Here is a 24,243-nt window from a genome sequence, read left to right as displayed (position 1 = left end):
GGTTTCTTTGTGTGCTCGCAATATATGTCCGTGGCGTTGATAACAACTTTGAAGTTACGGAGGAGTTGCTCTCAGTGATTGAAATGCATGGCCAGACCACTGCCCAGGAGATATTCCGCCAGCTGTTTGATTCCATCGAGGATGCCGGCTTACAATGGAACAGTTTGCCTGGAATACCTAACGACGGAGCGCCATCAATGACAGGGAGGAAAAACGGACTTGTGGCGCTTGTTCAAAGGAAACTGGAAGAGGAGGGTGTGGAAGATGCCATTGCTCTGCACTGCATTATCCACCAGCAGGCCCTTTGCAGCAAGATCATGAGGTTTGGCAATGTGATGTCTGACGTTGTGAAAATCATCAACCATATCAGATCCAGGGCTTTAAAGCATCGGCAGTTCCGTGACGTTTTGGCGGAAATTGAGTCAGGATACGAGGACGTGTTCTACTTCACCGAGGTACGTTGGCTCAGCAGGGGGAAGGTCTTGAAGAGTTTTTTTGAGTTAAGAGCAGAAGTGAAAGCCTTCATGGAGAAGGATGGGATGACTGTTCCTGTGCTGAATGATCCTGAATGTCTAAGGGACTTAGCTTTCCTTGTTGACGTCACACAGGAGCTGAATGTACTGAACAAGAAGTTTCAGGGTCAGGACCAGCTTGTCAGTGCTGCATATGACAATGTCAGAGCATTCTCCAAAAATCTTGTGTTATGGAAAGCCCAGCTTTCCCAGACAAACCTCTGCCATTTCCCAGCATGCAAGGCACTCATGGATTCAGGCACAACATTCAGTGGTGAGAAGTATGCTGATACCATTGGAAAGCTACAAGAAAAATTTGATCAGAGGTTTGCAGACTTCAAGACACACAGAGCCACTTTTCAGATTTTTGCTGATCCCTTCTCCTTTGATGTGGAGGATGCCCCCCCTGTCCTGCAGATGGAGCTAATTGACCTGCAGTGCAATACTGACCTCAAAGTCAAGTTCAGGGAGGTGAGTGGAAAAACAGTGGAGCTTGGACAATTTTTGAGAAAACTCCCCCCCACCTTCCCTGAGCTTTCCAGGATGTTCAAGTGGACCATGTGCCTTTTTGCCAGCACCTATCTGTGTGAAAAGCGCTTTTCCACAATGAACTTCAATAAATCAAAGTTCAGGTCCAGACTTAAAGATGAGCACCTTAAAGCCATACTGAGGGTCTCAGTTGCCTCCTCCCTCAACCCAAATGTGGCTCAGCTGTGTGAGAGGAAGCGCTGCCAAGTCTCTGGCAGCAAGGATTAGGAGGAAGTACCGTTTTTTTCCGTGTATAATGCGCGAAATTAAACTAATTTATTGTCCTAAAATCTGGGGTGCGCATTATACATGGGTACAATTTTTTTTTAATTTTGTTTTTTTTTAATTTAAATTATTATTATTTTTTTTTAATAAAATCATGGTACAACAAAACCAACAACAGGACTGACCGACAAAGACGTGGAAAAATTTGCAGTGGTCTGATACTCCTTCCATTTCAATATAATTGCTTGCACAGTGCTCCTTGAGATGTTTAAAGCTTGGGAAATCTTTTTGTGTCCAAATCCGGCTTTAAACTTCTCCACAACAGTATCTCGGACCTGCCTGGTGTGTTCCTTTGTCTTCATGGTTCTCTCTGCGCTTTAAACAGAATCCTGAGACTATCAAAGAGCAGGTGCATTTATACAGAGACTTGATTACACACAGGGGCATTCCATTTATCATCATCAGTCATTTAGGACAACATTGGATCATTCAAAGATCCTCACTGAACTTCTGGAGTGAGTTTGCTGCACTGAAAGTAAAGGGGCCGAATAATATTGCACGCCCCACTTTTCAGTTTTTTTATTTGTTAAAAAAGGTTTAAATTATCCAATACATTTTGTTCCACTTCACGATTATGTCCCACTTGTTGTTGATTCTTGACAAAAAATTAAAATTTAGTTTGAAGCATGAAATGTGGCGAAATGTTGAAAGGTTCAAGGGGGCCGAATACTTTCGCACTATATTCTGTAAAATACACCATGGAATCAAACAAAAAAGAAATTACCTCATACGATAATTGACAGCTCAATCTAAACAAATGAACGTCTGTCGACAGTGTCTGACACATTTGAGTTGCAAATATGAAAAAATAATCTGAAAAAAAATCTTAAAGAAGAAACACATTAAAGACCATTAGAAACATTTTATGTTTCATCTGTAACATCTGGAGATACCAGAGCTCTATGAATTTCAAATGGACAAAGTCGTTGGCTGTCTGAAATGTTTCTGTTGCATATCTTGCACTGTGCTGTCCGTCTTTTGCCGTCATAAAGGTAATTACGATAGCCGAAGGTACCGCTCCCGCTGACATGTTTGTGCATGTCTGATATAAAGGGGCGTGATTCTCCAATAAACACGTTAGGTAGGTAGAGAGGGTACGACTGATTGATTGACAGGGTAGCAATCCAATCATGACAATGCCATTCTCAGCCTGCGCTCCTACCGTGTTATCGATATTACTTTTTTAAAAGTATTATTAATTTTATATTCAAACTGAAAACTAAATAACACGGAAGCCATTCAAGTCATCGTGTCAAGTCAAGTCCCGAGTCTCTAACTTCCAAGTCCAAGTCGAGTCTCAAGTTTTTTTATATTTTGTCAAGTCAAGTCACAAGTCATCAAAACTGCGACTCGAGTCGACTCGAGTCCAAGTCACAGTGACTCGAGTCCCCATCTCTGGCTTTTACGCACGCCCGGTCCTATTCTACAAAGCTCTCTTTCATCTCCGTGGATGGAACCACCACCCCCGGGGATGGAAGTCCACGCCGCCACACGCCTGGAAGTCGACACCAGTGCTTGGGGCTGTATGGCGGTGAACTATTTATGTTATAGTTATTTGATATATTTTATTTCGTGTAGCAACTTGTCCAGTGGAGCCTCGGTTTTCGAACGTCCCGGTTCTCGAACAAATCGATATTCAAACAAAAAAATTGAGATTTTTTTGCTTCTGATGTTGGACGAAATTCGGTTGTCGAACCTCGCGAGATGAGCCGAGAGGACCCGCATGCCAACTGACTCCGTTCGTTATTACGTTCTCGTTACTCTGAGGATTGCATCAAATCTAATCATGCCTCCAAAGAAAGCAAGTGGGAGCAGTACAGCCATCCTAAAACACAAAGACGCTCCTAAAGCATTGCGACACTGAGCGCCCGGCGCGCTGTGGTTGCGGGATCGGACCAAATTAAGCTCCCTGCGCACTGAGGTTCACTTAAATTTTGGAAAGTACATTAGGACAAATAGGAAATAGGAAAAATATTTTATAATTTTAGGGACCGCTCTGTCACAATAATGCGACCAGCGCGGTGCAGTTGCGCGGTCGTCGGTGCGCTACGATTGCGTGTTTGGCGGTGCGCTGCAGTTGCGCGATCGGACAAAATTAAGCTCCCTACGCACTGATGTCCACTTAAATTTTGGAAAGTACATCAGGACTTTAAAAACATTTTCCGAATTTCAGCGACGGCTCTGTCACAGTAATGCGACCAGCGCGGTGCAGTTGCGCGGTCGGCGACGTGCTACGGTTGCGCGTTCGGTGGTGCGCGGCAGTTGTGCGATTGGACAAAAATGTGCAAATGAAAAAAACGCTTAAAAAAGGCAGGTTTTTTTGGCTTGGAACGGATTAATTGAACAGCTTTCTGGAACGGATTGTGTTCGAAAACCGAGGCTCCACTCCATATGTTTTTATCGTTACAGTTCAGTAGTTTTTTGCTCGTTAAACTCTTGTTTTGTTAAATAAAAAGCCGTTTACCAAACCCACGTCTTTCCTTGTACTTTGTTAACGCTACAATATAGTTATATACTAGATCTGTGGCATAACGACGAGGCTGACGTCAGGGCGCACGCGGGGCGTTGTTGACAAAGGACGAGGAATTTGATCGATGGATTTAATGATTTGGAGTGACAGATTAATTATTTTATATATAATTTACATATTGTTATATGGGCCTGTGGAATATATTGAAGTGCAAGCTCCGTGAGCGGCGCGCACCCGGCCGCATTGTTGACATAAAGGACGATCGATGGATTTAATGATTTGGAGTGACACAGATGGTTTGATAATATTATTGCTTATATACTGTCTTTTCCCATGTATAATGCGCAGAATTTAACTAATTTATTGTCCTAAAATCTGAGGTGCGCATTATGAAATAAAACTTGAAATCACCTTCTTGTTTGTTGTCAATCGCGCATTGCATTCAACACACTTAGTCAGTAAAATTCATAATTGACGACACATCGTTTGATGCGATGGTGCAATCCTTGATGGTGTGTTATTGTCAAATATTGTTTGTTTTTTAATCTCCATCGCAAACCGGATATCATACGGAGGCCGCCATTACAGATGCGCAGAACGGATGCACAAGACACGTCAGCTATTTAAAGAGCGAGAGTTTAGTTCTCTACCTATTAGTTTCAATTCACAGTTTAATTAGCAGTTCCAATCAGCAAATAACAAAATGCGTATTACAGGTAATATTTTATTTCACAACACTTTGCCTTGTTCCTTTCGTCTCTGCTGTTCAATTCAAACACGCTCCATACGAACGCAATGCTCTCGTATCAGACGCTTGCTCGATCACCTACTCGTTTGCTGTCACAATGTACCCTACACAAATCCGAAACATTTCTTCGCTATCGAGTTTGCTAGCGCATGCGCAGTGATACTGACCGGCAGAATAACATCCAGTTGTTCCCAAAGATGATCTTTTTTCTAAAATAATTTTACGTTTACGGACTTAAGTAGGAGTCAAAATTTGGGTGCGTATTATACATGGGTACAGACTTTTTTCCAGCATTGACATGCCAATTTTAGGGTGTGTATTATACATGGGGGCGCATTATACATGGAAAAAAATGGTAAATAATTATTATATATATTATATATATTATTATAATAATAAATAATTGTGATAAATAACTGGAACATCACTCAAATATTGGTGATCCCGTTGAGAGTCTCACATATTTCTTCGCTCTCGAGTTTGCTACTGCATGCGCAGTGATACTGACCGGCAGAATAACATCCGGTTGTTCCCAAAGATGATCTTTTTTCTGAAATCATTTTACGGTCACGGACTTAAGTAAGAGTCAAAATTTGGGAGTGTATTATACATGGGTACAGGCTTTCATCGACATGCCATTTTTAGGGTGCGTAGTATACTTGGGGGCGTATTATACATGGAAAATTACGGTAATAGTTATTTGATATATCGTTATATGGGCCCGTGGAATATTTTGAAGTGCAACCGCCGTCAGCGGCGCGCATTGTTGACATTAGAGGACAATCGATGGATTTAATGAATTGGAGTGACACAGATGGTTTTCTAAACATGTTATTTATTTAATAGTTATTTGAATAACTCTGAATATTACGTCAGGCCGTTCTCAGCTCTTCGTTTGTGTTTATGTCACGTTAGCATACCTATCGTTTAGCCTGTTGTTGCTCTTGCTTTTGTCGAATAAATTTCCCCCAAACTGCGACTTATACTCCGGAGCGACTTGTTTGTTTGTTTTTTTCACGTCATTGTGCATTTTATGGCTAATGCAACCTCGAAAGATATGGTATATAAGAAAAAACTAAATATCCCCGAATTTTAGCTAGTGCGGTTTATAGTCTGGTGCGGTTTATAGTCCGAAAATTACGGTAACTCAAAATACAACAAATGTGCAGAATGTTGGCAACAATAGTAAGTGCACCCCAACGAAAAATATCCTGAAGACAAGCAGACTAAGGATATGGGTTACTGGAACCATGTCCTGTAGTCTGATGAGACCAAGATTAACATATTTGGTTCAGATGGTGTCCAACGTGTGTGGTGGCAACCAGATGAAGAGTACAAAGACAAGTGTGTCTTGCCTACAGTCAAGCATGGTGTTGAGAGCGTCATGGTCTGGGGCTGTATGAGTGCAGTGGTGGCACTGGGAAGCTACAGTTCATTAGGGAACAATGAATGCCAACATGTACTGTGGAATACTGAAGCAGAGCATGATCCCCTCCCTCCGTAAACTGGGCCGCGGAGCAATATTCCAACATGATAACCCCAAAACACACCTCCACTGCCTTCCTAAAGAAGCTGAGTGTGAAGGTGATGGACTGGCCAAGCATGTCCCCAGACCTAAACCCTATTGAACATCTATGGGGCATCCTCAAACGGAAGGTGGAGGAGCGCAAGGTCTTCAACATCCACCAGCTCCGTGATGTCATCATGGAAGAGCATTCCAGCGGCGACCTATGAAGCTCTGATAAACTCCCTGCCTAAAAGGGTTACGGCGGTGCTGGAAAATAATGGTGGCCACACAAAATATTGACATTTGGGTCCAATCTTGACATTTTCAGTCGGGGTGTACTCACAGCAATTTATAGATTTATTATTGTATTTTGAGTTACTTTTAAGTAACAATACGTTTACTTTGCTATCCAAGATCTACAGTGACTACTTAACATTGTCTCAAAGTGTCATTTCTTCAGTGTTGTCCCATGGCAAGATATAATTAAAACATTGCAGAAATGAGAGTGGTGTACTCTTTTTTGTGAGCTACTGTGTCTTTTATATATTTGTATATACCGTTTTTTTCCGTGTATAGTGTGCAAAATTTAACCAATTTATTGTCCTAAAATCTGGGGTGCGCATTATACATGGGTACAAAAAAAAAAAATTAAATTTTTTTTTTTAATTTTTTTTTTTTTTTTTTTAAGTCCCAATGATCGTCACACACGCAGGGAGGCATTGGGTCCCATTTTTATAGTCTTTGGTATGGTCTTAACTAGGCTGGATGTAATTTTTTTCGTTGGCGTTGATTTCTCCGACTGCCCGTAAACGCACCACCGCGCTTTGTGCGCGCACGGGACAGCAAACGAGCAGGTGATCGAGCAAGCGTCTGATACGAGAGCATTGCGGTCGCATGGAGCGTGTTTGAAGTGAACAGCAGAGAAGAAAGGCAAAGTGTTGTGAAATAAAATGCACAGAACGGATGCGCAAGACACGTCAGCTATATAAAGAGCGAGAGTTGTTTTCTTCCTATTAGTTTCAATTCACAGTTTAATTAGCAGTTTCAATCAGCAAATAACAAAATGCGTATTACAGGTAATATTTTATTTCACAACACTTTGCCTTGTTCCTTTGGTCTCTGCTGTTCATCCTAAAACACAAAAGCGCTCTTTAAGCAATGCGACAGTGAGCGCCCGGCGCGCTGCGGTTGCGCGACCGCACCAAATTAAGCTCCCTGCGCAGTGCGCACTGAGGTCCACTTAAATTTTAGAAAGTACATCAGGACTTTAAAAATATCTTCTAAATTTCACAATGTCACAATAATCGACCAGCCCGGTGCAGTTGGGCGGTCGGCGGCGCGCTACGGTTGAGCGTTCTCTCGCGCGCTCTCTCTCTCGCTCTCTCTCGCTCTCGCACACACGCAAACCGGATATCATACGGAGGCCGCCATTACAGATGCGCAGAACGGATGAGCAAGACACGTCAGCTATATAAAGAGCGAGAGTTCAGTTCTCTACCTAAATCCGTATTACAGGTAATATTTTATTTCACAACACTTTGCCTTGTTCCTTTCTTCTCTGCTGTTCACTTCAAACACGCTCCATGCGCACGGAGCGCGGTGGTGCGTTTACGGGCAGTCGGAGAAATCAACGCCAACAAAAAAAATTACATCCAGCCTAGTTAAGACCATACCAAAGACTATAAAAATGGGATCCATTGCCTCCCTGCGTGTGTGACGATCATTGGGACTTAAAAAAAAAGAAAAAAAAAAATTTTTTTTTTTTTAAAAAAAATTCATAAAAATTGGGTGCGTATTATACATGGGTACAAGCTTTTTTCCAGCATCAGCATGCCATTTTTAGGGGTGCGTACTATACATGGGGGCGCACTATACACGGAAAAAAACGGTACTCACACTGTGGTATGAATGCTGCTGGACAAGAATTTCCTGCGGGAGCAATCCCAAGAGATTAATAAAGTGTAATGTGTCTGTCTGATCGTGTCATCTTCCTGTCAACCAACTATCCATCCAGCCATCCATCTTCTTCCGCTTATCCGGAGTCGGGTCCCGGAGGCAGCACCTTTAGGTGGGATCCCCAGAATTATCTCTCCCCAGACATAGTCTCTCCAGCGTGTCCTGGGTTGTCCCTAGGGTCACCTGCCGGTGGGACATGCTTCCCGGAGAGGCGCCCAGGAGGCATCTTGTCGAGATGCCCGAGCCACCTCATCTGGCTCCTCTCAACGTGGAGGAGTAGCGACTCTACTCAGAGTCTCTCCCGGATGACTGAACTTCTCACCCTATCTCTAAGAAGAGCCCGGACATCCTGCGGAGAAAACTCATTTCGGCCGCTTGTATCCGGGATCTCGTTCTTTCGGTCACGACCCATAGCTCGTGACCATAGGTGAGGGTAGGAGCGTAAAGCGACCGGTAAATTGAGAGCTTTGGCTTTTGGCTCAGCTCTCTCTTTACCACGACAGACCGGTACAGAGTCCGCATTACTGCCGACGCTGCACCAATCCGCCTGTCGATCTCGCGCTCCATCCTCCCCTCACTCGTGAACAAGACCCCAAGATACTTAAACTCCTCCACTTGGGGAGAGGATCTCATCCCCGATCCGGAGAGGGCATTCCACCCTTTTCCGATCGAGGACCATGGACTCGGATTTGGAGGTGCTGACCCTCATGCCGACCGCTTCACACTCGGCTGTGAACCGCTGCAGTGAGAGCTGGAGGTCACGGCCTGAAGAAGCCAACAGCACCACGTCGTGTGCAAAAAGCAGAGACGCGATGCTGAAGTCCTGCCTTCGCTTGTGAACAAAGACCCCAAGATACTTGAACTCCTCCACTTGGGGCAGGATCTCATCCCCGATCCGGGGAGGGCATTCCACCATCTTCCGACTGAGGACCATGCTGCTGACTTTCATCCCGAGCGCTTCACACTCTGCTGCGAACCACTCCAGTGTGAGCTGGAGATCACGGCTTGAAGAAACCAACAGCACCACATCGTCTGCAAAAAGCAGAGATGATTACCAAACTGGACCCCTTCAACGCCTCGGCTGGGCCTCGAAATTCTGTCCATAAAAGTTATGAACAGAATCTGTGACAAAGGGCAGCCTTGGCGGAGTCCAACCCCCACTGGGAACAAATCTGACTTACTGATGGAAATGCGAACCAAACTCTGGCATTGATGATACAGGAACCGAACATCCCATATCAGTTGGTTTGGCACCCTGTACTCCCGAAGCACCCCCCACAGAACTCCCCGAGGGACACGGTTGAACGCCTTCTCCAGGTCCACAAAACACATGTAAACTGGTTGAGTGAACTTCCACGCACCTTTGAGGATTCTGCCAAGGGTATAGAGCTGTTCCACTGCCAAGACGGAAACCACACTGCTCCCTCCTCCTGAATCCGACATTCAACCGCCCGACGGACCCTCCTTTCCAGCACCCCTGAATAGACTTTACCAGGGAGGCTGAGGAGTGTGATTCCTCTGTAGTTGGAACACACACTCCGGTCCCCCATCTTAAAAAGGGCGGGACCACCACCCAAGTCTGCCACTCCAGAGGCACTGTCCCCGATGTCCACGCAATGCTGTAGGCGCGTGTCAGCCAGGACAGCCCCTCAACATCCAGTGCCTTTGAAAACTCCGGGCGAATCTCATCCACCCCCGGGGACTTGCCTCTGAGTAGCTTATTAACTACCTTGGTGACTTCGACCCCAGAGATTGGAGAGTCCACCGCAGATTCTCCTGGCCCTCCTTCCGCAATGGAAGGTGTGTCGGCTGCTTCCGGAGTCCCACAGGCTAAAACAGCCTAATAGGACTCCTTCAGCTTGATGGCATCCCTTAACGTTGGTGTCCACCAGCGGGTTTGGGGTTGCCGCCATGACAGGCCTGACGACCACCTTACGCCTCTCACCGTGGGCAAGAGGACTTGTTCCAGAACACAAGCTGTGTGTGGAAGCAAGTATGACTATGGTGGTTCTTAACCTTTTTCCTTGTTCGCACCCCATTCAATTCACCAACCAGTTCTCGCACCACTAACCCTAACCCTAAATAATTATTATAATAATAATTGGTTTACTTTACAGCTACAAGGCTTAACGCCAATTAACACAATGACTTCTTGATTTCCAGAATTTTTCACTTTTTTCGGTTAACCGACCACTATCCCCAAAAAATGTTAAATTTCACCCAGGTTATCCTCGCACCCCCTAGGAAGCATTCTCTCAACCCTAGGGGTTAAGAACCACTGGTCTAGTCGGAACTTTTCTGCCTCGCACACCAGCTTTGCTGCCATAGAGATGACATTCCATGTCAGCCAGCTTCTGTCACCGGGGATCGGACCACTTTGGTCGCCGCCCAGCTCTCTTTGCACATGACCCCTTTGGCCCCTCCCACAGGCGGTGAGCCTATGGGAACTTCCTGTCAATCATTTTGGAAATTACATCATTGTTAGATGCACATCGGAAACCAAGAGTTGTGATTGCAGTTTTTGCTTCAGAAAGTGAACCACTTCTACGCAATATACGGCAGTCGAAAAGTGGGGATTCATGATGAAAGAAGAATATGACTTTTCTGGTTTGTACATTTATAATACTATCTTAATTTTGTGTTTCTAACAGAGCCTGCCATCCGAAGAAAATTCCCAGAGGACTTCCAAGATGAGGTCTGTTTTATTTTGCATTTCCTTATATTGTGTCTGTATATGTTTTGACCATTATCTGTAGTTATCAGCATTGAATCACATTACATCTGTGGTAGATTTTCTTACACTTTCTCACACCGCTTGTTCTAACTTCGAAACTGTTTTTTTTACGTAGATTGGGTTGTTAAGTATTTTATAAGTGGGGCTTTAATCCATCGTGATCATCGTGGGGACTTCCTGTTCGACATGGGAATATAAGGGTCTCTGTATGGATATGTATCGCGGCCGAGGCCTGCCTGCCTGAATTGTACGTGTTCCCTTCTAAATTATCTTCACCTCCTGTTGCATTTCAAATTGAATTGTGCAGCTTGGCAAGTTTGGCAACTTGTTGCATTGTTGGTATTGCTAACAATGGAAGGCGAGAAGCCTTCGGAGCAAAGAATCTAAACAGTTCTTTGTTTCTTTAATGTCAAATAACCGGAGATTTGAAGGTGCCATGAAAAGATTCATAGAAGATTCAAAAGAACATCAGGTATTATGCCATCCACAAATTCTCTTAAGGCGCCTCAACTGGCATTCCTAATGTGGTTTTTTTTTTTTTTTTTTTGCTAATGTCATAGAAAGTGGTGAATGATGAATTCAGCATCAACAACACATAAACATCACGGTATTACTGTATGCTTCAATTTGTTCCTAAGTGCTGCTCCCTATGTTTTCCCCAATCGATTATGAGGGACCCAGGCCGTTTTTCTTCTGCTCTTCGCTTCCCTCACTCTCCCATGCCTGTATGCATAGTGGATCCTTTCTCGCGATTCATCACTCAATACTAGGGGTGTAACGATACATCGATACACATCGATTAATCGATATAATGCTCTACGATTTATTGGCATCGATGCTAAACGTAAACATCGATTTGTATCGCCGTGTTTGACCTCGGACATTAGACGCGACTTTATTTTGAAATCCAGTTCATTGTTGCTTGCTTCCTCTTTCCGGGAGCAGGGAGCAGTGCGCGGCGTTGTGTTGTGAGAAGAGCAGGCACGTGAAAGGGGAGTCGACAACTAGTACGCGGCTCCTGGGCTGGTGCTATGGCTAGTGTCCAAAAAGACGAAGAAATTTGCTCCCCTTTAGGCTTCAAGTCATTCGTTTGGAAGCACTTTGGATTCCAAAGAAAATATGGCTCAACGGACAAGACACGTGCAGTTTGTAAATCCTGCCATACGGCGATCAAATATTCAGGGAGCACAAATCTCGCCGCATATTTAAAGAAAAAATACGACATCAAAGTTCAGTGTTAAAATAAGCACTTTGTATACTGCAATACTCTTGTAATTTCCTAAATAAAGAGTTTGCAGTACCTTGTTGATTTTGAATTGTTATAAATCAGGATATTGTTCTATATTTTTTATTAAAAAAAAAAATCTATCTTAGAGCACTATATCACGATATATCGTGAATGAATCGCAGCAGGCTTTAAGATATCGGCAAATATCGTATCGTAGTTCTTTGTATCGGACAAAACCCGCGATTTACACCCCTACTCAATACACAATTCAGCATTTTACATTTTGAAACAGCGGGGCATACATGTATTTTATTTCACAAAGGGGCCTCAGTACATTGTGTTGTTTTTACATATTGACATTGTGAAATTGAGTGCAATGCTAATAATTTTCATCTCTTCCACAGGACACTATTAAAACTGTTCCAAAGTTCTGCTTTCCATTCTGCTTGGATAGGTACACTGACACAACTTTCTGCTTATCTATTTGTCTGTGTGCCAGTCTAATGTAACATTTACACTCCCCTCCAATAGGAAGGGTCTCTTCTCAAGGTTTCTTATTTCCCCTAGTAGGAGTTTTGAGTTTTTCCTTGCCCTCCTGGGAGTTTAAGATCAGGGGATGTTTGACAATATTTGTCAATTTTCGCACATGTCCTGAGTGTTGTTAGTCACCTAAATGTTGAACAGAGGCTGAGATGTACCGAAGTCAAATTCCTTCTTTGGCGCGCTCAAACATGGCCAATAAAAATTCTTGAATCTTGAACAATGTGGCCAATTATTTTATTTTTAATGCAGACCATATGTGTTTAACATCACACAAAATAGCTTTGTAACAAAAAGCCAAGTTTTTGGTAAGCAAAAATATTGTTGATATTATTGATTTAAAAAAAAACTCTTTAACCCACTGTTCTTTTCATTAAAAATTATTTCAAGGTTTTCAAGCGTGAACTAGTCTTCTAAGGTTGACATTTTCTATACTCTCAAATATTTTCTTTCCGCAGTGTCAACCAGATGGAACAGAATCAGAATTTCACATTTGTCCTGACTGACATCAACAGCAAACACAGATTTGGGTTTTGTCGGCTCTCTTCAAGCTTACACACCTGCTATTGTATCCTTAGGTGAAGCTCGTAATTTATTTTGGTTTTGTTTTAATTGTTGAATTAATAGTGCAAGTGCATTATTTCCAATTTCATATTGGAGTGAATGCAAAATTAAAGAACCGCTTTCATTGTATAGTCTTGAGCTGTCAAATTTCCAACCTTATTTGTATCCCCCAGCTACCTGCCATGGTTTGATGTGTATTACAAACTGCTAAACATTGTTGCAGATTACACCATAATTGGCCAGGTAAGGAAAATACATGTATTGTAACGACATACGTACGTACATACATGCGTACATACGTACATACCAGGGACGTGCGGTCAGAGGAGGCTACGCCAAATTCAATTGTTTTTATCATGAAGTCATTCTCCTTTTAATTTCAATAGTTTTGTATCATTTTGAACAAAAATCGCGGAATTTTTATAGTTATTTTAAAACCGAAGACGATTCGCTCGTAGGAGCCAACTTCCTGCTTTGCCACCTCTGAAGATTGCGTAATCACACGGCTGCCTATGCTGACAGGCTCTGCAGTTAGATTGAACTGCTGTCTGTCTCTATGTCGCTGTTTAAGTGTTCAAACACTTTGGTTATCTTAACAAATTTCCGCAGTTAAGATGATGCATTGAATATCTAGTGTTTTTTGTCATCTGTCTGTAACGTCGTGTTTCTTCAGATGAACAAAACGGCTTTGAGAAGAGACCTTAGGAGGCTACGAAAAAAGGTTCTCCAGCCTTATGGCAGAGGGTGCTAGTGATTCCGGGATGCTTCATGGGCCTACCTGTAGAATAAGAGATCTCCAGTTCAAATTTACAGTGAGCAACTGAGGAGCAGTCGTCCATTTATTTAGTTTTACATTCGTTTTTTTTCTTCCTGTTTTTACATTTCGTTTTACAATGGAGGATTACATATCCAAACGATTTTCAAGTATGGATTTTCGGTCAAACCAGGAGGTCATCAGTAAAGGAAGAGCAACTCCCGAGTTAAAAGGTTTGATTCAGACAACGGGACTTCGGAACGCAGTGGTACGCATGATCGAAAACAAGTTTTTAATTCCATGTGCTTTATTGAGTGTTTTTATGTGTGAAGACTGCTGATATGAGATTTTAATTTAAATAGTTCAAATTAAATAATGAATAAGCCACACTAGAGCAGCGTTCCCCAACCTTTTTTGTGACACGGTTGGGTGTCGGACAAATTTTACCCGGGGGGTGACGTCAGTGCCTCCCCAGTCATGAACCTCACCGCACGTCACTGGTACATAGGTACATACGTACGTACATACATACATCCATACATACGTATTTATATACATACATACCGTATTGGCCCGAATCTAAGACGACCCTGATTTTAAGAAGACCCCTTCTTTTTCAAGACTCAAGTTTGAGAAAATAATTTTTGAACACTAAATTTAGTTTTTATACAGAAAATAATTACAGTACATCTGAAACAAATGATTATAACAATATATTCGAGAGAAAAAGCAGGTTATTTTACCTCATTCAAATCATGAAAAAACTGTCTGTCATATCTTAATATATGAACATTTAAATATGTAAACTAAAGTGCAATCACATTTGTAAATGAATGGCTTGTGGTTTTCTAAACGTAAATAAACCTACTGTTTCTCCATTTTCTGTTATCTCTTCTCATATTTTCTTCTCTTTTCTTTCTTGCCGCTATTTTTTATTTTTCTTCTTCGTGCTACCGCTATTTTTATTTTTATTCTTTGTGACGGGTTCGCTTTGGCCTGGGGAATTAAGTTCAGCATTTGCTTTAAAGGTATCTGGCGCCATCTAGCGTTGTGAATTGGTATAATGTCTAGACCCCAAATGTAAGACGAGTCCCACTTTTTCAGTCTTATTTCAATGCAAAAAACACCGTTTTATATTCGGGACAATACGGTACATACGTACATACATACATACATACATACAGACAGACATACATACGTACATACTTGTCCTTGCTTTGTTTTCTTGTTTTTACTTGCCATGTAGCACTTTGAGATTCCTTCGAATGTAAAGTGCGTTATAAATATAATTTATTATTATTATACAGTCAATAGTAATGTGCAAAATGTACTATGTACCACCGATCGATAGTTGAATGAAAATCCTTATCAATGTCAACCATAGGAAAAACTGCAGTATTTGGAAGATTCTGTTGTTTAATTGTGTGTAGTGCTGAATAAAGACAAACGTACTAAACGTGAACAGTGTGAACGTGGGACTGGAGCTGACATTAGAGGAAAAAGAAAGTTAAAAGAAAGTGTCGTATTATATTCATTGTAGAATATTTTTAATTTTCATGGATATTTGGTCTTTTGAGTGCTTTAGGAAGCCAATTTCCAGGATCTTCTGATGTCCCTACACACCCTTTGCATTCCTGAGCCCGGCATCCCTGTTCACCTTGCTATGGTGAGTCACAATTCACTACATTGTTTCATTATTATAATTTCTTTTAAATTAAGGGTAAGCCTGAAAAAGCAAATGTGTAAACCTATTTTGAATATTGGGTATCCTCTTCCCCCTCAAAGTTTCCTTGTATCATTTGTTACCCATAAATATGAAAAATGCTTATGAAGTGGTGCTTTATCCAAACTATATGTTGCCCAAAACATTTCCTAAAGTCAGACATTCAATTCTAAGTGTATTAATTAGGGCTGGCCTGTGACCTGGCAGTAATACCGCAGCAACATGGAAGTAACACAGCACTAATAGGGCTGGATTAAAAAAAACATATCGGTTGTAATGTCTCCGGGTCCCGTTAAATAATAAAAGAAGGAGACCTCGCTTGGATGTGTTGATCGTCTTGTACTTTATTGCCACCCGCGCATTACCAACACCGTTCCCCGTTGTACACCAACCCTCTTTTCGGATCCCCCAGACCGCCACCAGGGGCGCTACACATACATGGCACAGTATATTCAGATCTGCTGTGAACATTACATCACTCTATTCTTTTTTTTTTTTTTGAAACAAGAAACAACTTGAATGCAGTTTTTGAAACAATAGACAAACTTGAATGCAGTTTTCCTTATAGATTCTTTACCACTAATTTGTTCGTAGTGATACCTGAAAACAAACCTCTATATTGGGACAACACAGCTTAATATTTTGTGCATAAACCCTGCTCCAATAAAACAGTTCACATGGCATCAAACTTCACTTCCAAACTGAGTTTAAACGTTTTCAGTGTATGCAAAAATTCAAGATTACTCATAATCACGAAGATACGAAAGAGGACGTCTATTGTGTCGCGACGGATATCGTGGAGGTGGTGTATCCTCAGCAGGTACGTTGCGGCTATGGACGGAGTCTGGCGGAGCGTTCTGCGACGCGGCATGGATCTTTTTGAAGAAGGATGAGTTCCTTGTGATGGAGTTTCCATCTTTTGTTGCTGTAATCATTGAGCCTTTGATCCTTTATTTTGTATGGTTCAGTGTTGTAGGGTGTGGTGAGGTTGTTGTGCTTGGGCTGATGGTAAAGCGCTGTGTCTCCTGGGGTGAATGTGCTTGGTGCTGCATGACGACGTGTGTCAGCGTAGGTTTTCATCTTGCTTTTAGCAGCATGATCCTTTGCTTGGATGGGGCGATCTGAGCTGATGGCTGTGGCTGTGGGAATTTTCGTGTAGATCTTTCGTTGGAACAACAGTTCTGCTGGTGAAGCACCTGTAGTGCTGTGTGGTGTGGAACGATATTCCCCGAGGAAGGTGTTGAGGTGTTGTTTCCAAGGAATATTCAGTGTTCCTGAGATACGAATGCTCTTGCCTAGTGTGCGCATAAAACGCTCGGCAGTGGCGTTAGCTTGAGGCCACAGTGGTGTGATCTTGCGATGGTGGAAGCCTAAATAAGTTGCAAACTTTGCAAACTGGTCACCATTAAAAGGGGGGCCATTGTTCGTCTTAAGGACCCTTGGAATGCCAAATGTGGAAAACACTTTGTCCATGACTGGTATGACTGTGTTAGCAGAAGTTGAGTGAACAACTTCAACCACTGGGTACCGAGTGTAGTCATCTACAATGACCAACAGATATTCTCCAGTGGGAAGAAGTCCATAAAAGTCTGCACTCACGCTGTGTCAGGGAGCTTCGGGCAGCGCTGACGTCTGTAATGGCTCCATGTGAGTGACTGGTGTGTTTGCCTGGCATGCTATACAGTTGTTGACTATGGCCTCTGCTTGCTGGTCTATGGTCGAGAACCACACTTTTGTTCTGAGAAGTTTTTTTTTTTTTTTACTATTCCCTGATGTCCCTTGTGTGCGACCTGTAGGGCTCTGTTTTGTATGTTTAACGGGATGACTTCTTGTTTCTCAGAATGATGTCATCAGCGGGGGATGCTGTCAGCTCGCTGCTGATTTGTTTGAAGTGTCTCAAAATGTTAGCGTGTTGAGCGTTGTCTGTGATTTTGTTCCACATGTTGTCTGATGTATTCACTGACCTTCTGTAAGACGGGGTCTTTCAGAGTCTCTTCTTTGATCTCTGTGAGGATCATCGCTTTTGGTGTGGCGTAATGAGACGTGAAGTTGATTTATTCTTCTGCAACCTTCGCTTCTCGTGTGCTGTCGTTGGTCTGTGAAGGCACCGGATGACGGGAGATGTAGTCAGCTGGATTTTCAGCTCCTTTTCTGTACTCCACTCTGAAGTTGTAGGGCTGAAGCCTCAGTCCCCACCGTTTGATTCTTGCAGGTGGTTTTGATCTGGGGTTGTTTCAGATGGTTTCAAGGGCTTTGTGATCAATCACAAGTGTGAATGGGTGTCCATAGATGTACAGGTGATAGTGCTCACAGCCCCACACGACGGCTAGTGCTTCCCGCTCTGTTTGTGAATAGTGCTTTTCCAAGTCGCTGAGTGCACGGCTTGCGTACGCTATGGTGTGTCTGTCTCCATCCACCTTTTGGTAAAGAATAGCCCCTAGCCCCACGGGGCTCGTGTCGACAACCAACTCTGTCTCCTTACTTGAATCAAAGTAGGACATGGTGGTGTCGCTGGTGAGACCATCCTTGATGGCTCTCAGTGCTGCTGCTTGATCTGGTCCCCACTCCCACTGTGCGTCTTTCCTCGTGAGTGCGCGCAGTGGAGCAGAGATGGAGGCAAAGTCCTTAATGAACCGAGAGTAGTAGTTGGCCATGCCAAGCAGACTCCTGATCTCACCAGCATCCCGTGGGTCGCCAGCCTGCTGTATGGCTGCTACTTTTTTCGGATCCGCTGAGATGCCGTCAGCCGAAAAGATGAATCCAAAGAACTCGAGCCTGGACTTGTTGAATTCACACTTCTTTCTGTTGAGCGTGAGACCGCTCTATTAAATCCTCTGGAACACAGCTCTGTTATCATCATGTTCGGACTGGGAAGTACCATAGACAATGATGTGGTCACTCAGATTTTTTACCCCTTTGAGGCCTTGGAGGGTCTGGCAGATTGTGTTTTGAAACACCTCCGCAGCTGGTGAAATGCCAAAGTTTAAGCGTCTGTAGCGCCTCAGACCAAGATGAGTGGTGAACGTGGTGATATACCTGCTGTCGGGGTGGAGCTCTAGCTGGTGATAACCTGCTAAATACAGCTTAGAAAACATGGTGGCCCTATTCAGTTCATGAATGATGTCATCCACAGTGGGTGTGATGTGATGTTCGCGTTCGATTGCCGTGTTGGTGTGACGCATGTCCACGCAGATTCTCACTTTGTATGGGTCTTTTGGTTTGGGGGGAGTCACAATGGGAGATACCCATGGTCTGGGACCTGACACTGCTTCAATGATGCCATCCGCTTCTTTAGCTCTTCTTCTACTTTCTGTCGTACGTGAAATGGTACACGCCTGTGTGGTTGGCATGAAGGCCGAGGTTAATGTGGAGTTTTACCTGAAAGTCTTTCAGCGTGCCAATTCCTTCGAACAGTTCTGGGTGGCTGTTGACGAGCTCTTCTGCAACGGTCGTGACGCTCGGTGAGGGCGACAGGGCGGTGATTATTTTGATCAGTCCAAGCTCCGTCGACGTGTTATAGCTTAGTATGGAACAACTGTCCCGTTGAATCACGCAGAACAGGCTGTTAGACTGCTTGTCTCGTTTCGTGGCTTGTCCTTTAAATGCACCAACAACAGGGAAAGGAACATTGGAACGATATGGGAATATTTTTGTTGCAGTCTGTTTGAGCTCTGGGCGTGGCTCTAGTCTCTCATACGTTGTCTGGCTGATGATGTTCGCTGTGGCTCCAGAGTCTATCAAGACTGACGTGCTCATATTGTTTAATTTGATGTTAGTCCGTGGCAGCTCTGTGGTCTTCGCGTTTACAACAAACACATGTTCATCATCACTGCTCGATGAGTCTGCCTGGTTGTTGTCACTGGGTGCATTGCTGGCCACATGATGTACTTTCTGATGTGTGTACTGGTATCGTCTGTTGTCTTTGTGTTGTTTTGTGTCTTTATTTCTGAACGTGGAGCGGCATAGTCCTGGAAAATGGTTTTGTTTACCACATGCTCTGCACCTTTTTTCTTTTGGCGGGGCAGTCTTATTTGTGTGGATACTTGCCTCCACAGTTCCTGCACTGGGCATTTTGTTTGCTCTATGCTGTGTATTTGTTCTTAGCTGTCTGATGCACTACATTCACAGTAGCGACTGCACCTTGCTCCATACCTGTAGCTTGTATTTCGGACAGCCGCAGTGTTCTGCCATGGTCAAAAAGTTCATTTAACGTTAAGTCAGGCTCTCTTAATGCCTTTCTGCGCAGCCAAGACGACGTGCAGCTTTGAATCAGTTGTGCTTTAATTTCAGAGTCTGTCAACAAACTCACAGTTCTTTGCAAGCATACGTAGCCTGGTGTGGTACCTATCCAGGTCTTCTCCTGATTGCTGCCCTGCTTTTCTGAACATGTATATTTCGTATTGCACATTCTTTTTGGGTGAAAAGTAGTCCGTGAGTTTATTTTTTATTTTTTTGTATCAGCATACTTGTCTGTTGCTGCCGCCATTGTGTCGTAAATGTCATGCACTCGTTCTCCAGCTAAGTGCAACAGCAATGCTTTTATCTCCATTCATGTTCATGGCAGTGGTGTAGTTTTCAAACCTTTGTGTCCGCTTCATCCAACGAGGTCCAATGGAGCTGATTTCGCTCTCGGTGTCAAACTGCGGGACTGTGACACTGCTCAAGAGCGACATGATGGCATTGTTCAGAGTTAGCTCCGTAAGCCTAGCAACTCACTCGGTGTGTCGTGTCATCCTTCTTCCTCTTTATGTTTACGTCGTGCGGGACGTGCTCCTCCTTGTCGCCAGTGGATAAGAGATAAGATAAGATAAGATAAGATAAGATAAGATAATCCTTTATTATTCCCTCAATGGGGAAACTCCTATGTTAGCAGCAGTACACGTAACATATACACACACACACGCATGCGGGGAAGGGGGTAGAAGATTTAAGAAGTAGAAGGTATATATAATTAAAAAAATATGGACAGTGTATACAAAATACACAATACACAATATACAGTGGAGATAAAAAAAATATTAGATAAAAAAATAGTGCAAAAAAGTGCAAAGAAAGCAGGTAAAAGAGTGTGAGGTAGACAGATATTGCACATAGTGTGATTGCACATATGGTTATTGCACGTTATTGCATGTTATTTTGTCCGTTAGCTACGATGGTCGGCCTGGTTGTACAGTCTGATGGCAGCAGGAATGTGCCCGGGTCCCGTTAAATATTAAAAGAAAGATGCCTCGCTTGGATGTGTTGATCGTCGTGTACTTTATTGCCATCCGCGCATTACCAACACCGTTCCCCGTTGTACACCAACCCTCTTTTCGGATCCCCCACACTACGCCACCAGGGGCGCTACACATACATGGCACAGTATATTCAGATCTGCTGTGAACATTACACCGGTAAAAGTCACTGAGACGTGGTGGTAACACAGCAGCAACACAATAGCACAACACTAACAGGGCTTGATAAAAAGGGATACCAGTAAAAGTAAAAAAAAATAGCTTCGTTGTCTCCATCTTCCCCCTCTGCACTGAAACCATCGAAGTCTTCCTCCTCAGTGTTCGATTGGAATAGCGTTAGATATCCTTCGCCACACACTTTCTCTGTCTCTCTTTCGTCGTCGCTTTTATGCATTTCTTGTAGCATTTTCCATGATGAGGGTCTGCTACTTTTATTCACGCACAAAGCGCTGAATTGATTTAAACTAGCGAGCGACGCGTATAGCTCCAGACTAGACCTGACCCGGAAATAAAGAAAAGGATGACGCAACACAATGTTGTCAACATCGACTGCCTTAAAAGCGGCATCATATGCATTTCTTTTGTCCCCCATAATGACGGTTTGTGTATAAAAGGTTCCCTTCAGTAGTTCCTTGATCATGTTCTGTCTCTTCTTCGTGTGAATTATACGGCACTATTTGCCTGGCGGATGGACATGCGATCAACACACCATTTTTTGCGCCAGTGACCGTGTCATATATCCCTCTGCCCAGCAAAGCGGTGCTGCACAACAGCGGTCCACAGCCTTTTTACGAGTGTATAAAAGTGATAAAGTCGTCACAAAAATCACGGAAAAAATCCTATATAAGCCTCACCGGACTATAAACCGCAGGGTTCAAAATTTGAGAAAAGTGTCACGGTTTATAGTCCAAAATGTACGGTACTTAAAATGTGCACTCTCTGCCTGTCAGCCCAGTCTTTGGTAATGTCTGTCCACGAATATGTACGTAATCATAATTAAACATGTTTTGCATCATGGCAGTAGGAAGAAGGCATCATTCACCAGAGTGCAGTTTGAAGCTAACATCAGCCAACAAATCATCAATCATGGTCAGTCTACACTGAATTATTTCCAGGGCGAGACTACTTCCGAGTCAATGATTTTTAAACCTTTATATACAGTGTTAGGGACACATTACTTTAAAAAGTAATTAGTTATAGTTACTCACAAGTTTCTAAAAAAGGTAACTGTGTTAGTAACTGAATTACTTTATAGTAAAAGTAACTCATTACCAGGGAACGTAACTATTTGTGTTTCAGTGAAAAAAACACAACACATTACCTGCACTTTTTTACTTTAAACCTCAATGAATTTGAAATAATGTTATCGCAACCTTGAAAATGCTACCTTATCATTGGCTGGCTCCTGACTCATCATTTCTGCCTCTTGTCGGATTTTGTGGTGTGTGGCTACTGACCGATGTGCTCCGGCACACGTGTTAAAACATAGGAACTAATTGGCTACTATAACGCTGCCTTAGCCAATCGCTCACTGACTTAAGTTAACCCAGAAACTCCTCAGTAGCATGAGCAGTGGTCCACTTGGATCACTCTTAGTTTATTCAATCAATTCAGGAAATGGAATTGTAGGCCTGTATTTATTATACATGACGTGTGGTATTGGGAAGAAATTTACTTTAGCCCACTAAAAGCGTCGCACTATACTATAGTGTATCCCCCTTTTCCTTACAGATGCCCTACCATGATGCAACACAATGTTTATGATTGATTACGTACATATCCGTGGTTATGTATATAAATACCGTATTGGCCCGAATATAAGACAATGTTTTTTGCATTGAAATAAGACTGAAAAAGTGGGTGTCGTCTTTAAAGCGAAGTTACGTCACCGCGCCTTAAGTCTCGCGTGAGTTACCTCAGCTTATCGGGATTGTTGGAGTTTGTGCGCAGTGGTAAGTTAAAGGTTGCAGGTATCGACTGAGTATGTTGCTGTGATCGTGTGCGTTCTTGACACAAAGTGAGTATATACATTTCATTGCTACTACTGTCCACTGTTGTGCCATTCGTCCGATCGCGGTTTGCTTCGTGTGCGCGCCGTTTGATTGACCACTCCGGCGCGCTCCTTCAAGTTTGCCTTGCATCGTACGAGTAGCCGTTACACAGCGGCACGGCAATTAATGGTAGCCAGCAAATGTATTTTGTTGTCTCGATGACTTATGTTTGGTGTGTTGCAGAGAGTATTTCATTTATGGTTATTTAGTAGGGGTGTAACGATTCATACACATCGATTACCGTTTTTTTCCGTGTATAGTGCGCCCCCATGTATAATACACACCCTAAAAATGGCATGCTGATGCTGGAAAAAAGCCTGTACGCATGTATAATACGCACCCAATTTTTATGATTTTTTTTTTAATTTTCTTTTTTTTTTTTTCTTTTTTTTTTTTTTAAGTCCCAATGATCGTCACACACGCAGGGAGGCAATGGGTCCCATTTTTATAGTCTTTGGTATGGTCTTAACTAGGCTGGATGTAATTTTTTTTGTTGGCGTTGATTTCTCCGACTGCCCATAAACGCACCACCGCGCTCCGTGCGCGCATGTGAAAAAGGCGTGCCGACGTAAAAAAACGCGGCTCTGTATGGGAGAGACGTTGAAGAGGAATAAAAACGAGCATTGCGGTCGTATGGAGCGTGTTTGAAGTGAACAGCAGAGACGAAACGAACAAGGCAAAGTGTTGTGAAATAAAATATTACCTGTAATACGCATTTTGTTATTTGCTGATTGAAACTGCAAATTAAACTGTGAATTGAAACTACCGTTTTTTTCCGTGTATAGTGCGCAATATTTTACTAATTTATTGTCCTAAAATCTGGGGTGCGTATTATACATGGGTACAAAGAAAAATTTTTTTTTTTTTTTTTTTTTTTTTTTTCTTTTTTTAAATAAAGTCATGGTACAACAAAACCAACAACAGGACTGACCGACAAAGTCGTGGAACAAAAAGACAGGGTGACATTAGCAAAGACAGGAACAGAATGACAGTAACACATGCAATGATCCAACGGTGAGCGAGGGGCAGACAGGACTTAAATACAAAACACGTTACATCGATTGAGGTGACACAGGAAGAGCGGGGTGACACGAACAGAAACTATGGCAACCTAGACACATAGCAAAACTGGGGACGAGACATGACAAATCTCCCCCGAAATAAAACTCACCTTTCTTCTTGTTTGTTGTCAATCGCGCATCGCATTCAGCCATCCTGCCCAACACACTTAGTAAAATTCATAATTGACGACACATCGTTTGATGCGATGGTGCAATCCTCGATGGTGTGTTATTGTCAAATATTGTTTGTTTTTTAATCTCCATCGCGGACCGGACGTCATACGGAGGCCGCCATTACAGATGCGCAGAACGGTTGCGCAAGACACGTCAGCTATATAAAGAGCGAGA

The 24,243-nt window shown here is 43.0% G+C and overlaps 1 protein-coding gene across 1 annotated transcript in view; it reads left to right on the top strand.

Annotated features, from left to right (window-relative positions):
* The window catches only part of LOC133163713 (DENN domain-containing protein 1A-like), a 146,439-nt gene that overhangs the window by 35,156 nt on the left and 87,040 nt on the right, over positions 1 to 24,243 (top strand). Inside the window, 5 exon segments of the mRNA XM_061293881.1 lie at positions 10,658 to 10,701; positions 12,373 to 12,422; positions 12,967 to 13,086; positions 13,246 to 13,315; positions 15,412 to 15,492. Of these exon segments, the coding sequence (XP_061149865.1) occupies positions 10,658 to 10,701; positions 12,373 to 12,422; positions 12,967 to 13,086; positions 13,246 to 13,315; positions 15,412 to 15,492 (365 nt within the window).

The sequence above is a fragment of the Syngnathus typhle genome, linkage group LG12 (assembly GCF_033458585.1).
Source record: "Syngnathus typhle isolate RoL2023-S1 ecotype Sweden linkage group LG12, RoL_Styp_1.0, whole genome shotgun sequence".
Taxonomy (NCBI): domain Eukaryota; kingdom Metazoa; phylum Chordata; class Actinopteri; order Syngnathiformes; family Syngnathidae; genus Syngnathus; species Syngnathus typhle.
This window is presented reverse-complemented; position numbering and strand designations above follow the sequence as displayed.